The sequence below is a fragment of the Benincasa hispida genome, chromosome 11 (assembly GCF_009727055.1).
Source record: "Benincasa hispida cultivar B227 chromosome 11, ASM972705v1, whole genome shotgun sequence".
Classification (NCBI taxonomy): Eukaryota; Viridiplantae; Streptophyta; class Magnoliopsida; order Cucurbitales; family Cucurbitaceae; genus Benincasa; species Benincasa hispida.
Window position 1 is genome coordinate 63,297,415 of NC_052359.1, and position 21,189 is coordinate 63,318,603.

The 21,189-nt window shown below is 30.4% G+C and overlaps 1 protein-coding gene across 1 annotated transcript; it reads right to left on the minus strand.

Annotated features, from left to right (window-relative positions):
* Nucleotides 1-14,101: 14,101 nt before the first annotated feature.
* On the minus strand, nucleotides 14,102-20,736 carry LOC120090244. The gene is made up of 3 exons (XM_039047797.1): nucleotides 19,865-20,736; nucleotides 17,001-17,172; nucleotides 14,102-14,744 (listed from the first exon to the last, which is right to left on the minus strand). Exons 1-3 carry the CDS (start codon nucleotides 20,633-20,635, stop codon nucleotides 14,302-14,304), a joined length of 1,386 nt encoding a protein of 461 aa, XP_038903725.1. The 5' UTR covers nucleotides 20,636-20,736; the 3' UTR covers nucleotides 14,102-14,301.
* Between the last annotated feature and the right edge of the window lie 453 nt (nucleotides 20,737-21,189).

Sequence of the window (21,189 nt, forward strand, 5' to 3'; positions counted from 1 at the left end):
CATAGTCAATGCCCAGGGGCCATTTGGATTTAGTAATTCATCTGCAAGAAATGTAAAATTAATATGAAATATAATATGATCGCATTTGGGCTATTACTAAATTATTTTGTAACATATTTCTTGCAAGGGCCATTTGGATTTTTTTTTTAATTCCCACATACTATTCCCACACATACTATTCCCAGACATTGTTTTTCCATGCACAACCAAACATAGTCATCCTAGATTCCCAGACATCCTTAATTCCTGGGCATTGAGAAAACCTCAATCTAAACGACCATTTAGTGTTGTCGCCAAAGCCTCGATTGGATCGTTTTAAATCGAAGAACTGCAACATTCAAGATCGGGTCGGACGATTCTCTTGCTACTCATGCCCAAACTCTCGAAGAACGGATTGAAGAACTTCTCGATTCTGAAGATTATGAGAGATCCATCATCGTAGTCGGCAACCCGCCGACTATAACATTGTTGAATGAAATCCCAAGGCATCGTTGGTGAGGTGAGGAACCGACCAAGAGGTAGGATAGCGATCGAAAGAAAATACGTGAGGAAGTAGATGGTACTGGAGAAGGGAGAGCGGGGGCTGACCAGAGCGGGAGAAAGCGGGGTCGGGGGGGAGCGAAGATGGTGAGGAGGAGGGGAGCAGGCAGTGAGCTCATGAATTAAAGCCATAGAGGAGAAGCCTGAGTCCCTGAGGATCCAGGAAGCGTCAACGATGGGGTTGGGGAGAAAGGGAAGAGACGAGAAAAGTCAAAGTCTGTCCTTTTAAAAAAACTGACAAGTTTGCCCCTTATAAATGTGTGAGTTACCTATAAATAAATATTAATTTGACAAAATGGGCTAATTATAACCATTAAAAAATTTGAGGGGAATAATTGCTCAAATTGAAAGTTTACGTGTATGATAATAACCAATCTCATAATTTATGGGTGGTTTATGCAATTTTTTCCACTTTTTTATTCATTTTGTTTTCAAATTATTTTCTTTTAAAAATAAAACCAAAAGCCCAAATGTGTCATTTCTCTATTGCTCCACTTGTCACTCTTTAATCGTCCAATTTGATTAATTTGGCCGCCACATCACGCACGTCGAGTATTTTTTTGTTAATCTTGTTTCAACAATAACTTCTTCATTCAGACTCTGATTTGAGTGATTCAAATTGCGTTGGAAATCATTATTCTGAGTTCTACGCAATTAGCACTTCGGTACATTCAAATTGTTAATAAATAATAGCAAATTTTTTATCACCAAAACATTAATTGATTAATTGATTAAAATTAATTAGTTTAAGATTAAAGGCCAAAAAGCCAACATTTACATGAAAAAGACAAATATATTTTATTCTTTTAGGGTTATTAGATTATGTGAAATATGTATTCTTTTCCCTTCACTTGGATTTTCTTTCCCCATTGGGTTTTTTTTGTATATTTCATATATATAATGAGCATTACTAAGGGGAAGTATTATAAATATTATAATATAAGTGTAATATAGATGTCCATGCTTAGTGTCCAAAGACCAAGTGTCACTCTCCCATTACCTCATGTCTTGATCATGTGTCATATAACTACACAGATAAATACACTACTATAAATTTGGCCTTATTGATGGGTAAAAAATGTCTACTTTGATGGCCAAAAAAATCAAGAAAGCCAACATCAAGAAAAACTGACCATCAAGAAAATTACCAAAACCATGTCTTGATCACGGTTTCCTTGATGGTAAAAAATATTACCAAAAACCATTTTTTTGACCTTTTTGGTCATTAAGAAATGTTACTTTGACATGTTTTTACCTACCATCTATATGAAAAATCATCAAGAAAAATCCTTTTCTTGATACTTTTCGAACGTCATAATAAAGTAATATTGACATTTTTATCCATCAACTATTTTTTAAAAAGTCAAGAAAACTCTTTTTATTGATTTTTTTTCATGCCAAGAAAACTATTTTATTGTTTATGTATGTTTTTATTGACAGTTTTTTTAATGTCACCTGTACACTTTTGTTGATGGGTTTTACCCATCAACTATACCAATTTAAATATATATATATATATATATATATGGGTCATTGGGACCCCTCATATATGTAACCTTTAATGGACCCCAAACAAGTTTTCTACTTGAAATTTGTATTTATTTCAAGAAGTAAATCATGGTACCTAACATATACTTTATAAATCTAGTACTACTGTAGTACATACTCCTTCTATTCATTATTTGACACTCATTAGATAATTTATTAATTTACATTTATTTCATGGATCCCACATAATTCTTAAAGGTTACTTTTGTGTCAAGCAAAGAATTGAGGTAGTAAAAAAAAAAAATCATACTACCGTAGTACTAGAAATTTTCTCATAACTACACATCTTAGTGTCCAAATGTATCACATTCAAGTTCCAAAAAATTCTTATAAATAGTGGTCATTTGTAGATTTTATAGAGATGTGAAGATGGTTGAGAAATCAAATAAAGTTCCAGAAATTTTCATTTTTGCTATTTTATATTATATTTTATTTATTTTAATATTAAAATATCTCGATTTTTGTATTCTTGTTGTACTTCGTTTTGTTCCTTAAGTTTACAACAATTTGTAAATTACTTTAATTTTCAACTTTATTTAAAATCAACTTTTTTAAATCATAATTTTCATTTTTTTTTAATGTGCATTGAACCTCGAACACATATTTTATACTCCCTAAGTTTTAAAAATTGTGACTAGTAAATTTCTAAATTTTCAATTTTTTATTCTAATAAGTCTCTTAAAAATGTGTAATAGATCTATAAATTTTAATTTATATGTAATAAAGTTGATTTCAAATGTAGCAAAATGAACCAAAATATTTATAAATATAACAAAATGTCACTGTCTATCGGTGATATACACTAATAGACATTGATAGAATACTATCATCTATTATTGATAGACTATGACATTTTGCTATATTTGAAAATATGTTGAACAATTTGGCATTTAAAACAATTTTCCTATATAATAAGATCTCAGAAATATTAAAAATGCTTTTATGTTAATCATTTTATTAGACAATTTTTTTTTTGTCTGCCTTAAGTTTTCAGTTTTGTAGTTAATATATACAATATAATTTAATGTATAATATAACATTTCATTTTTAATATTTTTGAAAATATAAGAGACCTATTGGATGTAAAATTGATATTTTATGAATTCATGCAACATAAAACTCGAGAATTCAGGAACCTATTGGACGTTTTTTAAGGTTCGTGAACCATGGATAGATACCAATCAAGAAGTTCATGGGCTAAACTATTAGCATAATTACTTTGAATCTATATTGACTAAATTAACCCTAGGATCATTCATGCAAAATTGTCAAGAATAACATACCAGATTCCATTGCAAAGTTGATGAAAATTATAAGGCGGCTATTGTCTTCTTCAACCAAAACTCTGAATACCCTAAGTGGGATCTCTCGCTAGATGGGATTAAAGAGAGACTAGGTGCTTATTATTTTGGTATGTTGGGGATCATAGCCCTAAGGTCTTTTTTAGTTCAATTAAGGTTCCCATTAAACCCTAATTAACTAGGAATGAGCTTCAACCCATTAAGTCCATATTTAATTAGGAATCTAGGGCCTCAATTAATTAGATCACATAATAGGGTCCAATTTAATATAATAACCCAATGTGATAAATTATTAATCCACATACATAACCATACTCTAATTAAACATATTATTATTTAAATATGTCTAACAATCTCCCACTTGGGCTATGTCTGTATACCTGATATAATTAAATCACATAAACCTTAAGCACGCATCAACAGGTTATTTTAATAATAGAATTCCCCCTTAGTTCAATCTGGTCCATCTCCTGTATTAGTACAAAATAAAGGCGGCTTTCGTCACTACTCTTGTAACTAAACCTTCCTTGATCACTAATTTCAATACATTCAATGACATAGATCAAGTATGGATGGATAGCATGGAAACTACATTCAAAGTGATCTAGATCATGCCTGTTTCCAACTGATCTAAATTCCTTAATGAGATCATCCTTAAAAACTTTATGCTAAACTACATGCATGATAAACGAGTTCAAATAATAAAACATAAACCATCAACTTTATTTTATATAGAAAATAAACAAAATAAGGTCAAAGAACATCCCAATACAAACTCCCACTAAGCCATGGAATCAGAAAAGTGACTAACACCCATGTGAGTAATATGCTCATGAAAAACTTTAGGTAGTAAACCTTTAGTCAATAAATCTGCCACCATAGAGTTTGTTCCTATGTGTTCTATTGAAATTTGACCATTCTGAACTCTTTTTAACAACTAGAAACTTCACGTCTACATGCTTTGACTTCGTATTGCTTCTGTTGTTGTTGGAGTACAACACTGCCGACTTATTGTCACAAAATAATTTTAGTGGTCTTTCTATGCCGACCACTATCCGCAGCCTGGTGAAAAAATTTAGCAACCATATTCCATGATTGGATGCCTCATAACATGCTATAAACTCCACAGCCATGGTAGAAGAAGCCAATAGTGTTTAACATTTTTCCAGGATACAACTCCTCCAACTAACATGAAGATATAGCCTGAAGTGGATCACAAAGTGTCTTGACATCCAACTTAATCAGAATCAGAATATCCAATGATCTTCAAAACTTTTGATCTCCGATAAGTGAGCATATAATCTTTTGTTCTCTATAAATACCTCATAACCTATTTGGTTGCTATCCAATGATCCATACCCGAGTTACTCAAATATTTGCCTAACACTCTAACTATGAATGTAATATCCGAACACGTACATACTTGAGTATACATTAGACTTCCAACAACCGATGCATAGGGAACCTTCTGCATCTTATTGGTTTCGAGTGTGGTCTTGGGGCATTGACCTAAATGAAATTTATCACCTTTAACAATCGGGGTATCTCCTGGTGCACAATCTTTCATGCCAAATCTACTCAAAATCTTTTCAAAGTAGTTCTTTTGTGACAAACTCAAAATACCTTGAGAACGATCTCACAGTATTTCAATTCCTAATATAAAAGAAGCATCACCAAAATCCTTCATCTCATTCTTTTTTAGAATCTCTTAGTGTCATGCAATAAACCATACTAGCTATGAGTATGTCATCAACATATAACACCAGAAAGATTGATTTACTCCAACTGAACTTGTAATATACACAATCTTCCACTACATTCACCTCAAAACCAAAGGAGGTTATCACTTCATGGAATTTGTGATACCATTGACAAGAGGCTTGTTTGGGACCGTAGATGGATTTCTTCAATTTGCACACCATAGACTTTGAATTATCAGATAAAAAAAAAAATTTGTTGCACCATATAAATCATCACATCAATGTTCCCATTGAGAAACACAGTTTTTACATCCATCTGGTGTAGCTCTAAATCAAAGTAAGCTACCAATACCATGATTATCCTAAAAGAGTCTTTCGATGAAACTGGAAGGAAAGTCTCTTTGAAATCAATGCCTTCCTTTTGAGTAAAACCCTTTGTAATAAGACGAGCCTTATATCTTTCGATATTGCCATGTGAATCCCTTTTGATTTTAAATATCCATTTACAACCTATGGGTTTCACTCCTGATGGCAGTTTGACAAGTTCCCAAACATCATTGTCTTCTATGGATTTTATTTCCTCTTCCATAGCACTTATCCACTTTTGAGAGTTAGAACTTTGTAAAGCTTGTTTGAAGTTGATTGGATCATCTTTCATTACGCTCATATCATCCTAATGTTCTTGAAGAAACACAATATAATCATCTGGAATTGTACTTCTTCTCGCTTTAGTAGATATTCTTAGTGGTACTTCTTGAGGTTGTTGAGTTTGAACTTCAAGTTCAACAATGGGGACTTCAATATTTTCTTATTTTATAATTGGTTCAATAGTGAAGTCAGAAATTGAAGTCTGAACATCATTTATAACCACATAAGAAAAAGAAATTGATTCCTTTTCAAAGACCCTCCAAACTCAACATCCTCAAGGAATCTAGCATTTCTTGTCTCAGACAATGATCTAGAAGTGAGATCATAAAACTTGAAACCCCGAGAGCACTCAGAATACCCAACAAATAGCAACTAATAGTTCTTGAGTCCAATTTTCTTTCATTAGGCCTGTAAGCCCTAGCCTCAGCTGGACAACCCAGATGTGAAGATGTCTAATACTAGGCTTCTTTCCTGTCCACATCTCATAAGGGGTTTTAGCTACTGCTTTACTAGGTACCCTATTAAGGATATATGTTGCAGTCTTCAGTGTCTCACCCCAGAGGGATTCTAATAGAGAAGAATGACTAATCATACTTCTTACCATATCCTTAAGTGTTCTATTTCACCTTTTCACTACACCATTCATGTTGTGTGTAACAACCCGACCCTCTAAGACTCAAGTTAGGCTGTTATTAAACACATGCATGCATGAAACTTAAAACGACATCTTTTTATAGTGAAATAAATGCTAAACAAATAAGTTGAACTCAAAAGACCTTCATTAAATTTAGATATGAAAAACAGACGATAGGGTACCCATAAATCATAAATGATAATAAATAGGTCTGAAAACAAATCTTAATAGTAAGTTTCAAACATCAAATTGAAAGTTGAAAAACATGGATAGAAATTGAGTCTTTGTGAAATTCTTGAATGCTTAATCGATCCAAATATTTGAGCAATTAACCCCTTCTAATCTCCACAATCTTTTAATTAAATCCTAGTACATAAACCAAAATAAAATTTAACTTTTAGGTTCACACGTAAGCGTTTAATCAAGCCAAAATCAGAAACAAAACTTAATAACTTAATTCGTATAAATTACATTCGAACTGAATAAGTCACAAAGCCCAAAATCTTACCAAAATTCTTACCGAAATCACCTTAACTCTGCTTGACAGTATGCTAACGACCTTTTAAACTTCTTCAAACTTTCAAATTCAACATCCAAAATCACGATTGAAATGATAATTAAACACGTTATTTATTGGGTATTCAAGATCCTCAACAAAACCATGAAAATCATTTAGATCTTATCCCAAAACTACGAACCTCACGACGACGTTCAACAAAGGACAATGATTGGAAGAGAGGAGGACCAGTGGCGAGCAGATCCGGCGATGTGAAGGTTGGAGCGGGCGGTTGTAATTTGACGGAGGAAAGGATGTGTACGTCGGCGGTGCGGCTGCCGAAGTTCATCTAAACCATAGAGAAAGTGAGAAAGTGGGGGTTTGAAAATTTCATATTTCTTTTCTTTTTAATTCTCCACCACATAAATACATACATATATATATATATATATATATATATATATATTTCCTTTCCTTAATAAATATGTTATATTAAACTCAAATCTTTCACCTCTTCTCCAATTAATTAAATAAACCTAAAAATAAATTCACCAACTTTAAATCACTTCTTTCCAAAAAAATTCTAAATCCCAAAATTAAATTCTAACTTTACAAATCTTTTTAAGTATTTGATTTAATTACTTCCAAATAAACCAATTATCTTTTCCTAATTCTTTACTTAAATTTTGGATCCAAGTTCCAAAATTAAAGAGGATAAAATCTTAAAACCACAATTTCCTCTTTTCCCTTTCAAATTTCACAAAAACTCAAAATTTCGTATACAAATAATTCAATTATCCCTTCCAATTAATTTAAAACTCATACTCAAAAAATCCACATTAACCAATAAAACTTATTCAACTGTAACAATTTGTTTCCAAATTTCAAAGATTTGAAAACTAAAACTCAGTAATTTGATATAATTAACTTAAATTTTCTTAAAAAATGGGGATGTTACATTCTTCCTACCTTTAAAACTTTCGTCCTCGAAAGTTCAAATCTCGAAGAGCTTTTGATACTTAATCCTCACCTCATCTTCTCACTTTCGAGTTGCTTCATCGATCCAGGTAAATAGTATTTCAAACTTCAATTGTCCGTAAAATTCTATACCTCTTTTCATATAACATCTCCAAATTTTCGAAGGAAAACCAATTGAAGTCGATCTTAAATGCTCGCAACCAAAGAACTCTTAACTTAGGAAGCCAAACAAACTTAGCCTTTGACCTTAAAATATTAATTTCCTTTATCCTATCAAAATAATAAAACTTTTATTAAATGATTTTATTTTCCTCCCACTTATCTTCGTTAAGATCAATAAGTTAAAGGTTCTCTTTTTCAATTTCCAAGTGAAACATGCTCTCTATACCGAAATATGTGATCACTTCCAACCCTTTTATAACCTACAATTCAACTTCAATCTTCATACTTTTATTAGGGTACTTTCCACAAGTTAACATTGCCTTTAAACTCTAAATTCTCATCCTTCATCTTAGTATAGCTAATTAAACTTAAGCCTCTTCATCACAATAAGACATAAGTAAAGTCAAAGTATCTTGAGATCAACAATTCGTTCCAACAACTTATTTTCTCCCATTTTATACCAATTATAATTTCAACCACCTCACCTTCCTTGACCAACTTATTTCACTTAAGTCTCGTAAGGAATTCTTTATACTATTGCTTTATGTTCCAACTAGTAATTCTTCCTTTTAGATGCATTACATGAAGAACCAAAACACCATACCTTACTTAATCCATTAACTCTGACACCATTAAATTGATTATGACCTATCAATTCTTTCGAAATTTCTCTTGAAATGTTTTGACCTCAATATCTAGTAATTTCTAAATAAACCACCGTCTCTTCCTCGCCTCTTGTGTATCTTATAAAGCAACTTAAATCTCGTACTTAGGAATGTGTGCTTTATGACAAAATTTCTTGTAGCATCACCAATTTTTATTCCCTCAATGCAACACATAATAATATTCCTCAGCGAATTCCCAACTCGCCTACCTTATTCGATGGTTTAGACAAATATATCCTTTACTTTCTTTCTCATTATAAGTTCATAGCACTTCATAGTTCTACAAAGTTTCAATATCTATGAACACAAAAATATGTCTGTTTCTATTAGTTCTTCCATGAATTAACTAACACCAAATGGCCTTATTTTGATCTTTCGTTCCTTCCATAATACAAAAAGTAATAGTTATCTCATATTAATTCCTTTCAGGTCATTAAACTAGCAATGACAATCATTCATTACATAAAGCTTAGATATGAAGGCTTTCAAACACATTTTCCATAAAACACGTAATGAATGAGCATACCTGGCGATGACGAGGAATCTGTTCATGAGCCATAAGGACAATCTAGACTTACATAGTAAGTCAGTCTACAGAACTTAAAACATGGGCTCTAATACCGACTGTAACAACCAACCCCCTAGGACTCAAGTTAGGCTGTTACTAAACACATGCATGCATGGAACTTAAAACGACATCCTTTTATAGTGAAATAAATGCTAAATAAATAAGTTGAACTCAAAAGACCTTCATTAAATCTAGATATGAAAAACAGGCGATAGGGTACCCATAAATCATAAATGATAATAAATAAGTCTGAAAACAAATCTTAATAGTAAGTTTCAAACATCAAATTGAAAGTTGAAAAGTTTACAAATCTTTTTAAGTACTTGATTTAATTACTTCCTAATAAACCAATTATCTTTTCCTAATTCTTTATTTAAATTTTGGATCCAAGTTCCAAAATTAAAGAGGGTAAAATCTTAAACTACAATTTCCTCTTTTCCCTTTCAAATTTCACAAAAACTCAAAATTACTTATACAAATAATTCAATTATCCCTTCCAATTAATTTAAAACTCATACTCAAAGAATCCACATTAACCAATAAAACTTCTTCAACTGTAACAATTTGTTTCCAAATTCCAAAGATTAGGAAACTAAAACTCAGCAATTTAAGATAACTAACTTAAATTTTCCTAAAAAAAATCGGGATGTTACATTGGGTTTGCCCGACATAATGTATTGTGGGATGATTCCACATTCCTGTAGGTATTTGGCAAAGGGCCTTGGACGTTGTTCACCTGATCCATCATATCTATCGTAATATTTACCACCACGATCAGATTTGACACCCTTAACTTTCTTTCTAGGTTGAAGTTCAAGTTCAGCTTTGAAAGACTTGAAAACGTCCAAAGATTTAGACTTCTCATGAATTAAATATAGGTACCCATATCTTGAATAGTCGTCTATGAACGTAATAAAATACTGTTGTCCATTCCAAGATGTCGTAGGGAATGGACCACAAATGTCTGTATATATTAGTACTAAGACGTCTGAGCATCTGTTGGCACCTAATTTTCTTATGTTTGCATGTTTTCCCTTAATACATTTCACACAAACGTTGAAGTTACTTAAATCAAGGGAATCAAGAATTTCATCTGACAACAAGTCTCTGAGTTCTCTGTTTAGAGATGTGACCTAAACGCTTGTCCTATAACATAGTGGAGTTTTCATTTAATTTACGCTTTGTACTACATGAATTAGATAACAGGATCTTGTTAACTGAAGCAAAAGAATCAAGCATATATAGACTCTATCAATTAAAGAACCGGTACCAATAAGCTTAGAATCTTGAAAAAGACTAACTTTATTATTTCCAAAAGAACAAGAAAAACCAAATTTGTCAAAACTGAAAATAGAAACTAAATTCTGTCTAAATGATGGTACAACAAAAGTCTCATTCAGATCCAAATAACAACTAATTTTTAAAAGTAATTTAAAATTCCCGATAGCTTCAGCTGGAACTGCTTTGTCATCGCCCACATAGATGAATCTTTTAGAATCACTTAGTGGCCGACTCCACATGCAACCCTGCATTGATATACTTTTGTGATTAGTAGCACCAGATCTACCCGCCAAGTATCTGTAGGTACAGAAGCTAAATTAACTTCAGAACAAACCAAAGTAAGAAGTATACTCTTCTCACGCCACTTGGAGTACTTTGGACAATCTTTCTTGAAGTGACCTTTCATTTTGCAGAAAAAAAAAAAAACAAGAATTTTCAGTAGCTTGTTTCTTGTTTTTATTCTGCTGAGATGTCCCCTCGACAACATCCACAAATTTCCTTTTTATCTTATCACGAGTGCCTGTTGCCAAATGAGTACTTTATGTCCTTTCTCTCTCAATCCTATCTTCTTCTTGCATACATTGTGAGCTAAGCTCGTTAATACTCCATTTATCCTTATGAGTATTATAGCTCATCTTAAACTGAATGAATTGTGCAAGAAGAGAGATAAGTACCAGATATACGAGTAAATTTTCATTTATCTCGATATTAAGTGCCTTTAATTTACCTGCGAGATTGAACATTTCCATAATGTACTCCCTTACGTTTCCATTGCCCTTATACCTCATAGAAGTTAAATAAGTCAAAAGACTACTTGCTTCCCCTTTTTCATTTTTAGCAAAATATTTCTCAATTTGAGAAAGACCTTATTGGCATTTTCATTTTTTGTGATAGAGCCCTGAAAAGACTCCGGAATGGAGTGCCTAATAATCATCAAACACATGCGACTTGATTGTTCTCACTTCTCTATATTAGTCGTATTTGGTTGTTTCTTAGTAGAAGTAGGTTTATTGGTCCTTAATGCAAGGTCCAAATCCATACACCTGAGAAGTATCTCTAGGCTTTCCTTCCAAATCTTGAAGTTCGATCCATTCAACTTAGGGATTGAACTCAGATTTCCAGATATTTGAGTAAGACCAACTAAAACAATAAACAACAAAACATATGCTCACAATTAAAATATAACAAAATAATTTCACATATGCGGTGGGCCCCTTTAACAAGATACCTAGCACGACAAAGATGTCTAGCCTTTGGGTAAAAAAACACCAACTGTAAATGATATTTTCAACGTAATAATCAAAGTACTGACAATTAAGTTTGTCAAAATAATAGTCTTTCTTTGAACCGACTATTTTTTACATGAGCAATCCTTATAATTGCTACATACTCATTACCACATACATACCCACAATTTGGCTAAATAATTATCTTCCTTTGGACCGATAATTATCCGTATAAATTCATGAATATGCACATTTTATATTTTAGAATTAAATTAATCTAGATAACAGAGGCTACTTTAATCTATTATTTTGACCAATCCAATCTAAAATATAAGATACAATAATATAACAATATTATTGTACAAAAATAAAGGAGGAAAAACACCAAATAGTCTTTACCAATATTCATTTAATAATTGCATACACATAATACAATTAAAGCAACATAAACATGTGAATATCACCAAATATCATTTATCAAATTTAAATTTAAATTAACCAAAATATCAATCAAATTTAAATTTAATTTTACCACATTATCAATCAATCTTGAATCCACAACATGATTAATCAAATTTAACTTAAACTCACAATATGATTAATCTAATTTAAACTTGAATCATAAATTAAACTTTAGATTCAAATTCATATAATCATCAATTAAAAATCTAGATTTTAAATTTACTCAATTATCAAACAATTCCTAATTAAATGGGAATTGCAGTCAGTTTGATTAATTTAAGATTGAATAATTTTGATTGATTAATTCTTGATAACTATAAGATTTTCAATCAAATTTAGATTTCAAGTCAAGAATTATGAATCAAGATCAAGATACACCAACAAGATGAAACAAGAAACACTGGCATTATCATTGTCGCTGAGATAACCAGAGTTGAAATCAAAAAACAATTTACAAACATTATCAAACGCAAATCGTTCCAAAACATCCGACAAATCCAAAACCCACTATGTTTCAGCCTATGAAGTTGCCGCCTTGTCCAAAACAGAGATAAGTTTCCTTTGTATCTCAAACATTCTCCATGACAAAATTCCTCAATGATTTCGTATTGACCTCATAATTCACCAGAAACAGGGTTTTCCATTGGAGCGGGTAGTGAATAATTAGGTTTTTTTCCCCTTTAATTCTTTAAATTCTTTAAACAGAAATTATAATTTAATCACAATAGCAAGACTCCGAATGAGCTTCTACCCATTAAGTCCATACTTAGGTTCTCTTCTTCAACCAAGACTCCGAATGTCCTAAGTGGAATCTCTCTATAGATGGGATTAAAGAGAGACTAAGTGCTTATTGTTTTGGTATGTTAGGGACCATAGCCTTAAGATTTCTTTATATACTAGTTCAATTAGGGTTCCCCTTAAATTCTAATAAACTAAGAATGAATTTCCACCTATTAAGTGCATAGTCAATTAGAAATCTAGGGCCTTAATTAATTAGATCACATAATAGGGTCCAATCTAATAAAATAACCAAATGTGATAAATTATTAATCCACATACATAATTCATACTTTAATCAAACATACCTATTATTTAAATATGTTTAATATAAACTTCTAACTTGGTATATTGTAGTACCCATATCATGAAGTTCTGGATACGCCACTGTGAAGAACCCTTGGCTCTTTTTTTTGTTTTTTTTTCACGATTTTGTCATCATCTCTACATTGGTCGCCGCCACCGTTTTCTTCAATTCTTTCTTTCGCTTCCTCCATTTTTTCCCTTCTCCTTTGTTTTTCTTTTCTTTTTTTTGTCTATGATTCCCATCTCTATGGTTTTGCTTGTCTCTTCAATGGAGAAGAGAGAACTGCTACCAAAAGAAAGAGATGTGAAGGAAAAGAACACAGAAAGTATAGCCGAACGAAACCCTATTATTAGGCTAAAGATGGTCGAACCGAAAACCGAATCAAATCGGTTGGTTCAGAATTGCTCGGTCCAAACTATAATACAAAACCAATCCAATCCAACCGGCCCGATTTAGTTCAGTTCGAGTTTTTTACACTCCTACTCTGTACCTCACTGGTTGTACTAAAAAACTAAGAAATAGAGCAATACGACTAGTTTTTACTCGAACTTATTCTATTTTTATCTTGAATTTTTAAAGCACTCAAATTTGACATGGCCCAGTATGAATATGTTTCTCCATCTTTATAAAAGATAGTCACCATAGTGAATTTAGTTTAACAATAATTGGTATAATCTTCTTATGTGGTCTTCCTTTCTAATATCGAAGATTCGATTTTCCATCTTCAAAGGGAAAAAAAACTATAGGTCTTCCAAGGCTTAACGTAAAATTAATTATTAAAATAGAGCATAGTCTCAAAAAAAAAATATAAGCTAAAACAAGTAATAATCTATTTTCGGTCTATTAGTTACTTAATTGTAATAACACGTCTGAAAAGTACGTATGTAGCGTTAAATAGTATTTAAACCTATTTTCTTTTTCGTAAATGACTTAATTTCAAGAAGGTAGTGAAGAAGAAAAACAAAATATAAAGTTCCCAAAACACCCCCACCAAATGCAAACCATCCTTCATCCCTTAACGAGAAGAGCCTTCATGTTACTAAGCAAAGCCTCCATTTGCTCCCGAGAGTGCAATGGAGATGGATAAACACACACACAATCTAGCCGCCCGTTTCTAACGGTGTCGAACACAGCGGCGGAAGGTCCGATTCCATGGATGGAGGCACAACCTATGTAGTCGTCAATGTTGATATCTTTTTGCATTTCACCTGAATTGTCAAACACCGTGTCTTCGAATATCGTCATTAGTGACGTCCTCATTGCTCCCGACGTTGTGAGACTGGGGTTCTCGACGACACGACACATCAAAAAGTTCAGGTCCGACATGTCGGTGAAATGCTTGTTTGAGTTCTTGGAAGCCTCCAATGTAGTCGAAACTTTCTTTGCTAGCTCCCACAGGTCTTCTCCTCCTCTTACGGTGTAAGAGTTAAAGATGGCAGCATGGTAAAATCCTGAAAATTCCTGAGGTGTTATAGTCTTTTTGTTTTTATATTTTTATCATATTCAAAATTAAATTTTAAAAGATAGATGTGGAATTGGCAAAATATGGGTTAAAAGTGAGTGTGGTTAGCATTATAAACTCTCGTTTTTATTTTTTTGCATTTATATTAACTCAAAGCGTTTAATTTTCAAAATAGGTCATTTAAAAAAAAATTAAAGTGTTCAACGATCACTAAAATAACTTTTGAAATATATTTTAATTTTATTTTATCAAAATAATTTAAATAAAAATGAAACTTTTTAAAAAACATTTTTTTCTCTAGGTCTTTCATTTTCGTAATTGTTGTACTAAAAAAATTAGCATAATATAAGTGGCTTATGAATATGAAATTAGTATAATTACCTATTTAAGTTTTTTTTTTTTTTGTTGAATTATAAATAATATTCCTAAATTTTCGTATAGGTTTTAGTTATGCACTTCAAATTTGAAATGTTGAAGTTTGTCAAAAGATAAATTTAAACTTTGAAATTAGTCCAAAACAATATAATTGTCATTTATTACAAATAATGACACTATATTAATGCCAGTAATTACCATTTATTTCATCTTAAAAAGATCATACCGCTAAAATTATTTATATAATTAATTTTTATATCACAATTATAACTTCAATTTATGTAAATAATGTCGTAACTTTTAAGTGACGTGAGGAATCATTTTTACATGACGTTAGTTTCTATCTTTTTTTAACAAAACAAGTCTCCAAAAGTATAGGATCATAATTGAAACATACTTCGAAATTTAAGAGTATATAATTTATCCTTTTTTATAGTAACTCTTATCTAAATATTTCTTTTTAATTTCAAGTCAAGCTGCCTATTACCTATATAGTCCTAATTACATAAAATCAAGTTTTCTTAGATCATTTAGTAATCATTTAGTTTTTTTCTTTAAAATTAAGTCGATAAACACTACTTGCACTTCCAAATTTCTTTCTTTGTTATCTACTTTTTACCAACGATTTAAAAAATCAATCCAAATTTTAAAATTAAAAAAATAGCTTTTAAAAACTTGTTTTTGTTTTTGGAATTTTACTAAGAATTCAACCATTGTATTTTAGAAATATGTAGATCATTGTAAGAAATGGGAGAAAATATGTTTAATTTTCAAAAACTAAAAACCAAAATCGAAATGATTACTGAACGAGACCTTAGTTATTTCCATTAATCTATACTTATTTCTTGTCTTTTTATTCTAAGAAATTTAATGATTTAGAGTTGATTTTCTTTTTAGTTGAGAGTATATAGATGTGTTATACTTTAATTAATGTTAATATTCGTTAACTGTTGATTTATTTTCTCTCTTTAATCTAACATTTGTTTCATGCTTCCATCTTTCATTTTAAAAAAAGAAGTTCAAGGAAAAAAAAAAGACAAAAACGAAACAATTAAAATAAAATACCGCATGAACAATTTACTTTAAATTTAAAATTGAGAGAAAAAATATATATAACATAGTTATATATTAAAAAAAACATAATTCTCCTGAACATATATTTTTTCATTTTATTAAAAAAATTATAGAACAAGAACGAAAGCCTAATTAAAATGACATTTAATTTTTAAAGGTTGAATTAGAAATTTAACTCCTATGTTGTTTTTTCCAAAAAAAAAAAATGTGGGATAAAATAATCCTTCTTTTTTTATAGTTGGTGATGGAATGTCAAACCTTTAAGGGACATGTCAATTATTGTTTAGTTCACTTTGATTTTTATAAGATTATTTATTTTTTAAAAAAATCCTTAAGTGTTGACTGCACTTATTTTTATAAAACCCAGTTCCTTAATGAATTATTAGATGGTAATTTTTATTTTTTTAAAAAAAATGTTGCTATTATTTTCTATATTATAAAAAGATGATGCATGATATAAGTGCCCCTTCATTACCTTTTATTTAAAATTGTGTTTACTATCTTAAAAATAGACATAAATACCAAACCTGACTTCTTTTTCCTTTTCTGGAAAACTAAACTATTTTTTTTAAAAAAAAAAAAAAGGAAAAAAAAAGTCCTTATTAAATGACCCTTTTAATTTCTAAACATCGATTCAGAAATCGTAGTAATATATATAATTAATAACCCATAGCTACCAAAAAAGAGAGCATAAAAAAGGCAAAGAATACGACATCACACCTTGCAATTAAAAGCTAACAAAATCATGAAAGTGGAAAGAAATTGTTGAAAATAAATGGCCATTTCTGAAACGTACCGAAATCGTGGGATGTCAACGGAGGCTCCAGAAACCGCCGGCAATCTACTAGCGTTATGATTCCGTACTTCCGGTGGTGGCGGTCGAACCCGTGGCCGCCGGAGCTGTGCGCTGCCACCAGCCCCGCCGCCACCAACACCGAACTCAGTTTTAACCCTCTCAACTTGCACTCCTGATCATAAGATTGGGTTTAGAAAGCCTAAATACGTTTTTTTTTTTTTTTTTTTTGGACAAATGATAAAATTCATCATGATATTAGTTGCAATTATACCCTCAAACTTTCAAAGAATAAAAATCGAGTCCTAATTTTGGTTTGAGAGGTTAATTTTTATAATTAATAGTTTAAGTTTATAATTGCAACTACTACCATAGTTTAGAGATAATTTTTGTAATTTGTCCTTTTTTTTTCTTTTGATCAAAATTTAAACATTAATTTGTCTATGAATTATTTCATTTTGTTATCTATTCTCTCACGCTATTTTCTAAAATTAAGTAGAGTTTTGAAAACTAAAAAAATGTTTTTTTTCAAAACTTTATTAATTTTTATAAATTAAGAAAAAAATGTTAAAACAGATAAATTATGGCGAAACAATGTTAATTAGATACTAGAGTAAATAATACATCAAAGGAGCTTGAACATAAAGACTAATGTTTTGTGGGTGTTAGTTTTTAAATGGAAAATATTTAGGTTGTACTATCTTTTTTTAGTTCGACTATTAGTTAAAATTTTCTTTTGAATATATATATATGGATTTGACATCTATCTCCTCCAAAATCTACTGTAAACTCAACTCGTGCATCAAATGTTGTACTTCTTTTTCCCTAAAAGAATAATAGTAATTCTTAAAATTTTGCTTTTGCATTTTAAGTTTTAAATTCAATTAAGAATTTTATAAAAAATGATACATGTATGATTTTAAAAAAAAATAAAAATAAAACAAATTACTATGTTTCCATTTGGTAATTATTTTATTTTTTATTTTTTTAAATTAAACTTATTTCCTCCTAATTTTTTTAGGATGAATTGTAACTTTATAAAGTAGAATAATTGAATTATTGGCTAAATTTTAAAAACAAAAATAAGTTTTTAAAAGTTATTTTTTTTAGTTTTCAAATTTTGATTTCGTTTTTTAAACTATTGGTAAAAAGTAATTAAGGAAAAATTTTGGAGGTTGAAATAATGTTTATAAGCTTAATTTTAAAAAACAAAAACAAAAAACGAAATGGTTACTAAACATTCCGTTTGATAACTATTTTGTTTTTAAAAATTAAGTTTATTTCCTCCAAATTTTTTACAATAATTTGCAACCTTATTAAGTACAACAATTGAATTATTGACCAAATTTCAAAAACAAAAACAAGTTTTTAAAGGTTACTTTTTGTAATTTTCAAATTTTTTGTTTGGTTTTTTAAATTATTGGTAAAAAGTAGATAATTGAGGAAAGTAATGTTTATAGATTTAAATTTTAAAAATAAAAATAAAAAACTAAATAACTATCAAACTAGACCTAAAAATTATTAGCTTGATTTTCAAAAGTTTTTTCATCTCGACTTTCGAATAGTTTATCTCAGGAGTTTAATGTTTAAAAAATAATCATTATTTTATATTAATCTTAATCTTGTTTTGGATTTCAATTAATTTGGGCTTAGATTGAGCATGTATATTAATATGCTACCATGATCTTTAATATAATATACATATTTTGGTTCAGACAAACATAAGATCCAACGAATCAATCCAAACAACATAACTCAACTAGTTAACACGGTATAAGTTGACACTTATATATTCAATTAAAAAGTGATTTGAATCTCACCCTTTTAACTAAAGCAAAATTAATGACATATATTAGGTGACAAAAATGATTAATCATAAATGTTAACGTTTTGTTTAAATTACAAATTTAATATTTAAATTTGAGATTTGTGTCTAATAAATATTTTTATTTTGTCTTTTCAAATTTATTGAGTTCAACGAATATCTAAATTTTAAATTTTAAATTTTAAAATGTAAATTATATAAAATATAATTAAAAAGTTCAAAAATATAGCAAGTTAGGTCATAATATCGATTCTCTTTATAAAAAATTAAAATATGTATAAATTAGAATATTCATATAAATTAAAATATGAATTATGTATAAATTAAAATATGTATAAATTAAAATATGTATAAATTAAAATATTCAATTAAATATGTATTTTTTAAAACATAAAACGTATACCTAAATAAATTATAATAATTTATTATTGAATAATATTCAATGGTAATTACAACTAGTTTACTGATTTATAAATATAGCATCAAATGCATTTTAAATAATTGTTCATATTAGAATCTGATACCAAACACATATAAAAACATGAAATACAACTATATTTTCATTCGATCTTTTGTTTCTAGATCTCCTATCAAATATACTCTAAAACTTTAAATCTTGTATTTAATAAATCTCTAAAAAAAATTAAAAAAATAAAATTAATTTTCTAGAGATATACATTTAAATTTTATGTCATCTAAGAAGTCTATTTTGTAGGCAATATAAAAATAAAAATATCACAACAACATTTAATGAAAGTTTGGTATTTATAAATTAGAGTCAAATATAAATTCAAAATATTTTTGATAATACGGAAAATACTTGTACTAATAACAGATTCGAATTTAACAACCCACGTATTATTAAAAAAAATTGAATATAAACTATTATTAATTAATTTATAAATATATTTTAATTAATTTAACAAAAAACTAATTGAGATATAGTATGTGACATAAAATCCGAAAACAGTGAGCTGAAAATATGAATATAGAACAGAATCCATATAATGAACCAGATCTGTACGAAAATGGTAGTACTTACCGAGAGAATCTTGTGGGTTTCGGTTTGGTTGATCTGAAACCTGGCCAACTGCGATCGTCTCGCAGATTTTACATCTTTGAATTTCAGATTCGTTAATCTCATCGAGTTCACAGAGTGGCTAAGCAGATTTAATCCTCTGGCCAACAATGGCTTCTTCGATAAATTTCTAGGAACAAGATCCTCCAGTCCCAGCTCCACTTCCTCCTTTTTATCTCCGCCGCCGCCGCCGCCGCTCTTAATCAAAACAAGCAGCTCCTCCAACAACGACACCGCCGTCGTCCGGTCACACACCGCCACGTGTAGCCGGAATATAGCCACCCATTTCCCCAATCCAACCTCATACAAGTTAACAAACAAAATGTCCGCCGTGCCGTCGCCGGAGGACTGTAGGTTCCGCCAAGGGGTATTGTCGTTGAGTTCGCGTTCGAGGAGAATCTGGAATGGGGAAATGGAAATGTTGCCGTTGTTATGGGCATTTTGGTCATTTAGGAATTTGGAAGTTTCTGAACTCCCGAACATTTTGAGCTGAACGAAAGGAGTGGAAGAGGTGAGGAAGGAGAAAGTGGAAGAAGTGGGGTTGTAATGGAGTTTGGATTTGAGGACAGGATGGGAATTTTGGAGTTTGTGGAGGGCATTTTGGAGTTGTGGCAGATTTGGGGCTGCGGTGGAGGATATAGCTAGGATTCCGGTGCCGGTGCCGCCTGGGACGGCACGGCACCAGGCGTTTTCACTGCAGGCAGCGACTCGCCGGCGGGTTGTGGAATCTTCCATATGGTAACAAACAGAGAAGAATCCGGCGGCCGGAGAATTTGAAGGGCAAAAAGTAAGGTGTTTAATTGTTTTGAAGAAGCGGCCGGCGGCTTTGGGATTGTGCTGGGGAATTTATAGAAGCTTATTAAAGCTTTTGTTGGTGTGAGTATTAATGGCGGTTCGTTGCTTTAGTTGTTTCAACACTACAGCCGGTAAAAATTTAATATTTGTATTCAATATTAAATAGTTTCTATATCCAATATTTGACATGTTCTTGTGTAATATATTATTTTAAAAAAAAAAAAAAATACTTTAAACCCTAACCTTCTTTCTTGAGCAGTACTCTTTCATAAACTCTTTCGTAAAGTAATAAATGGGGAGTACTGTAGCCTCAAAATATCTTAAATCATTGATTGATTCAAAAGTAGATATAACGATGAACGTAACCATTTTGATTGACCTAAAAATTTAAACTGAATAGATGAAAGTAAATTTAATTATATCATCTAAGAAAATAATAACAACAATAATAATAATATTATGGTTCAAATATCATTTTAATCTTTATATTCTGT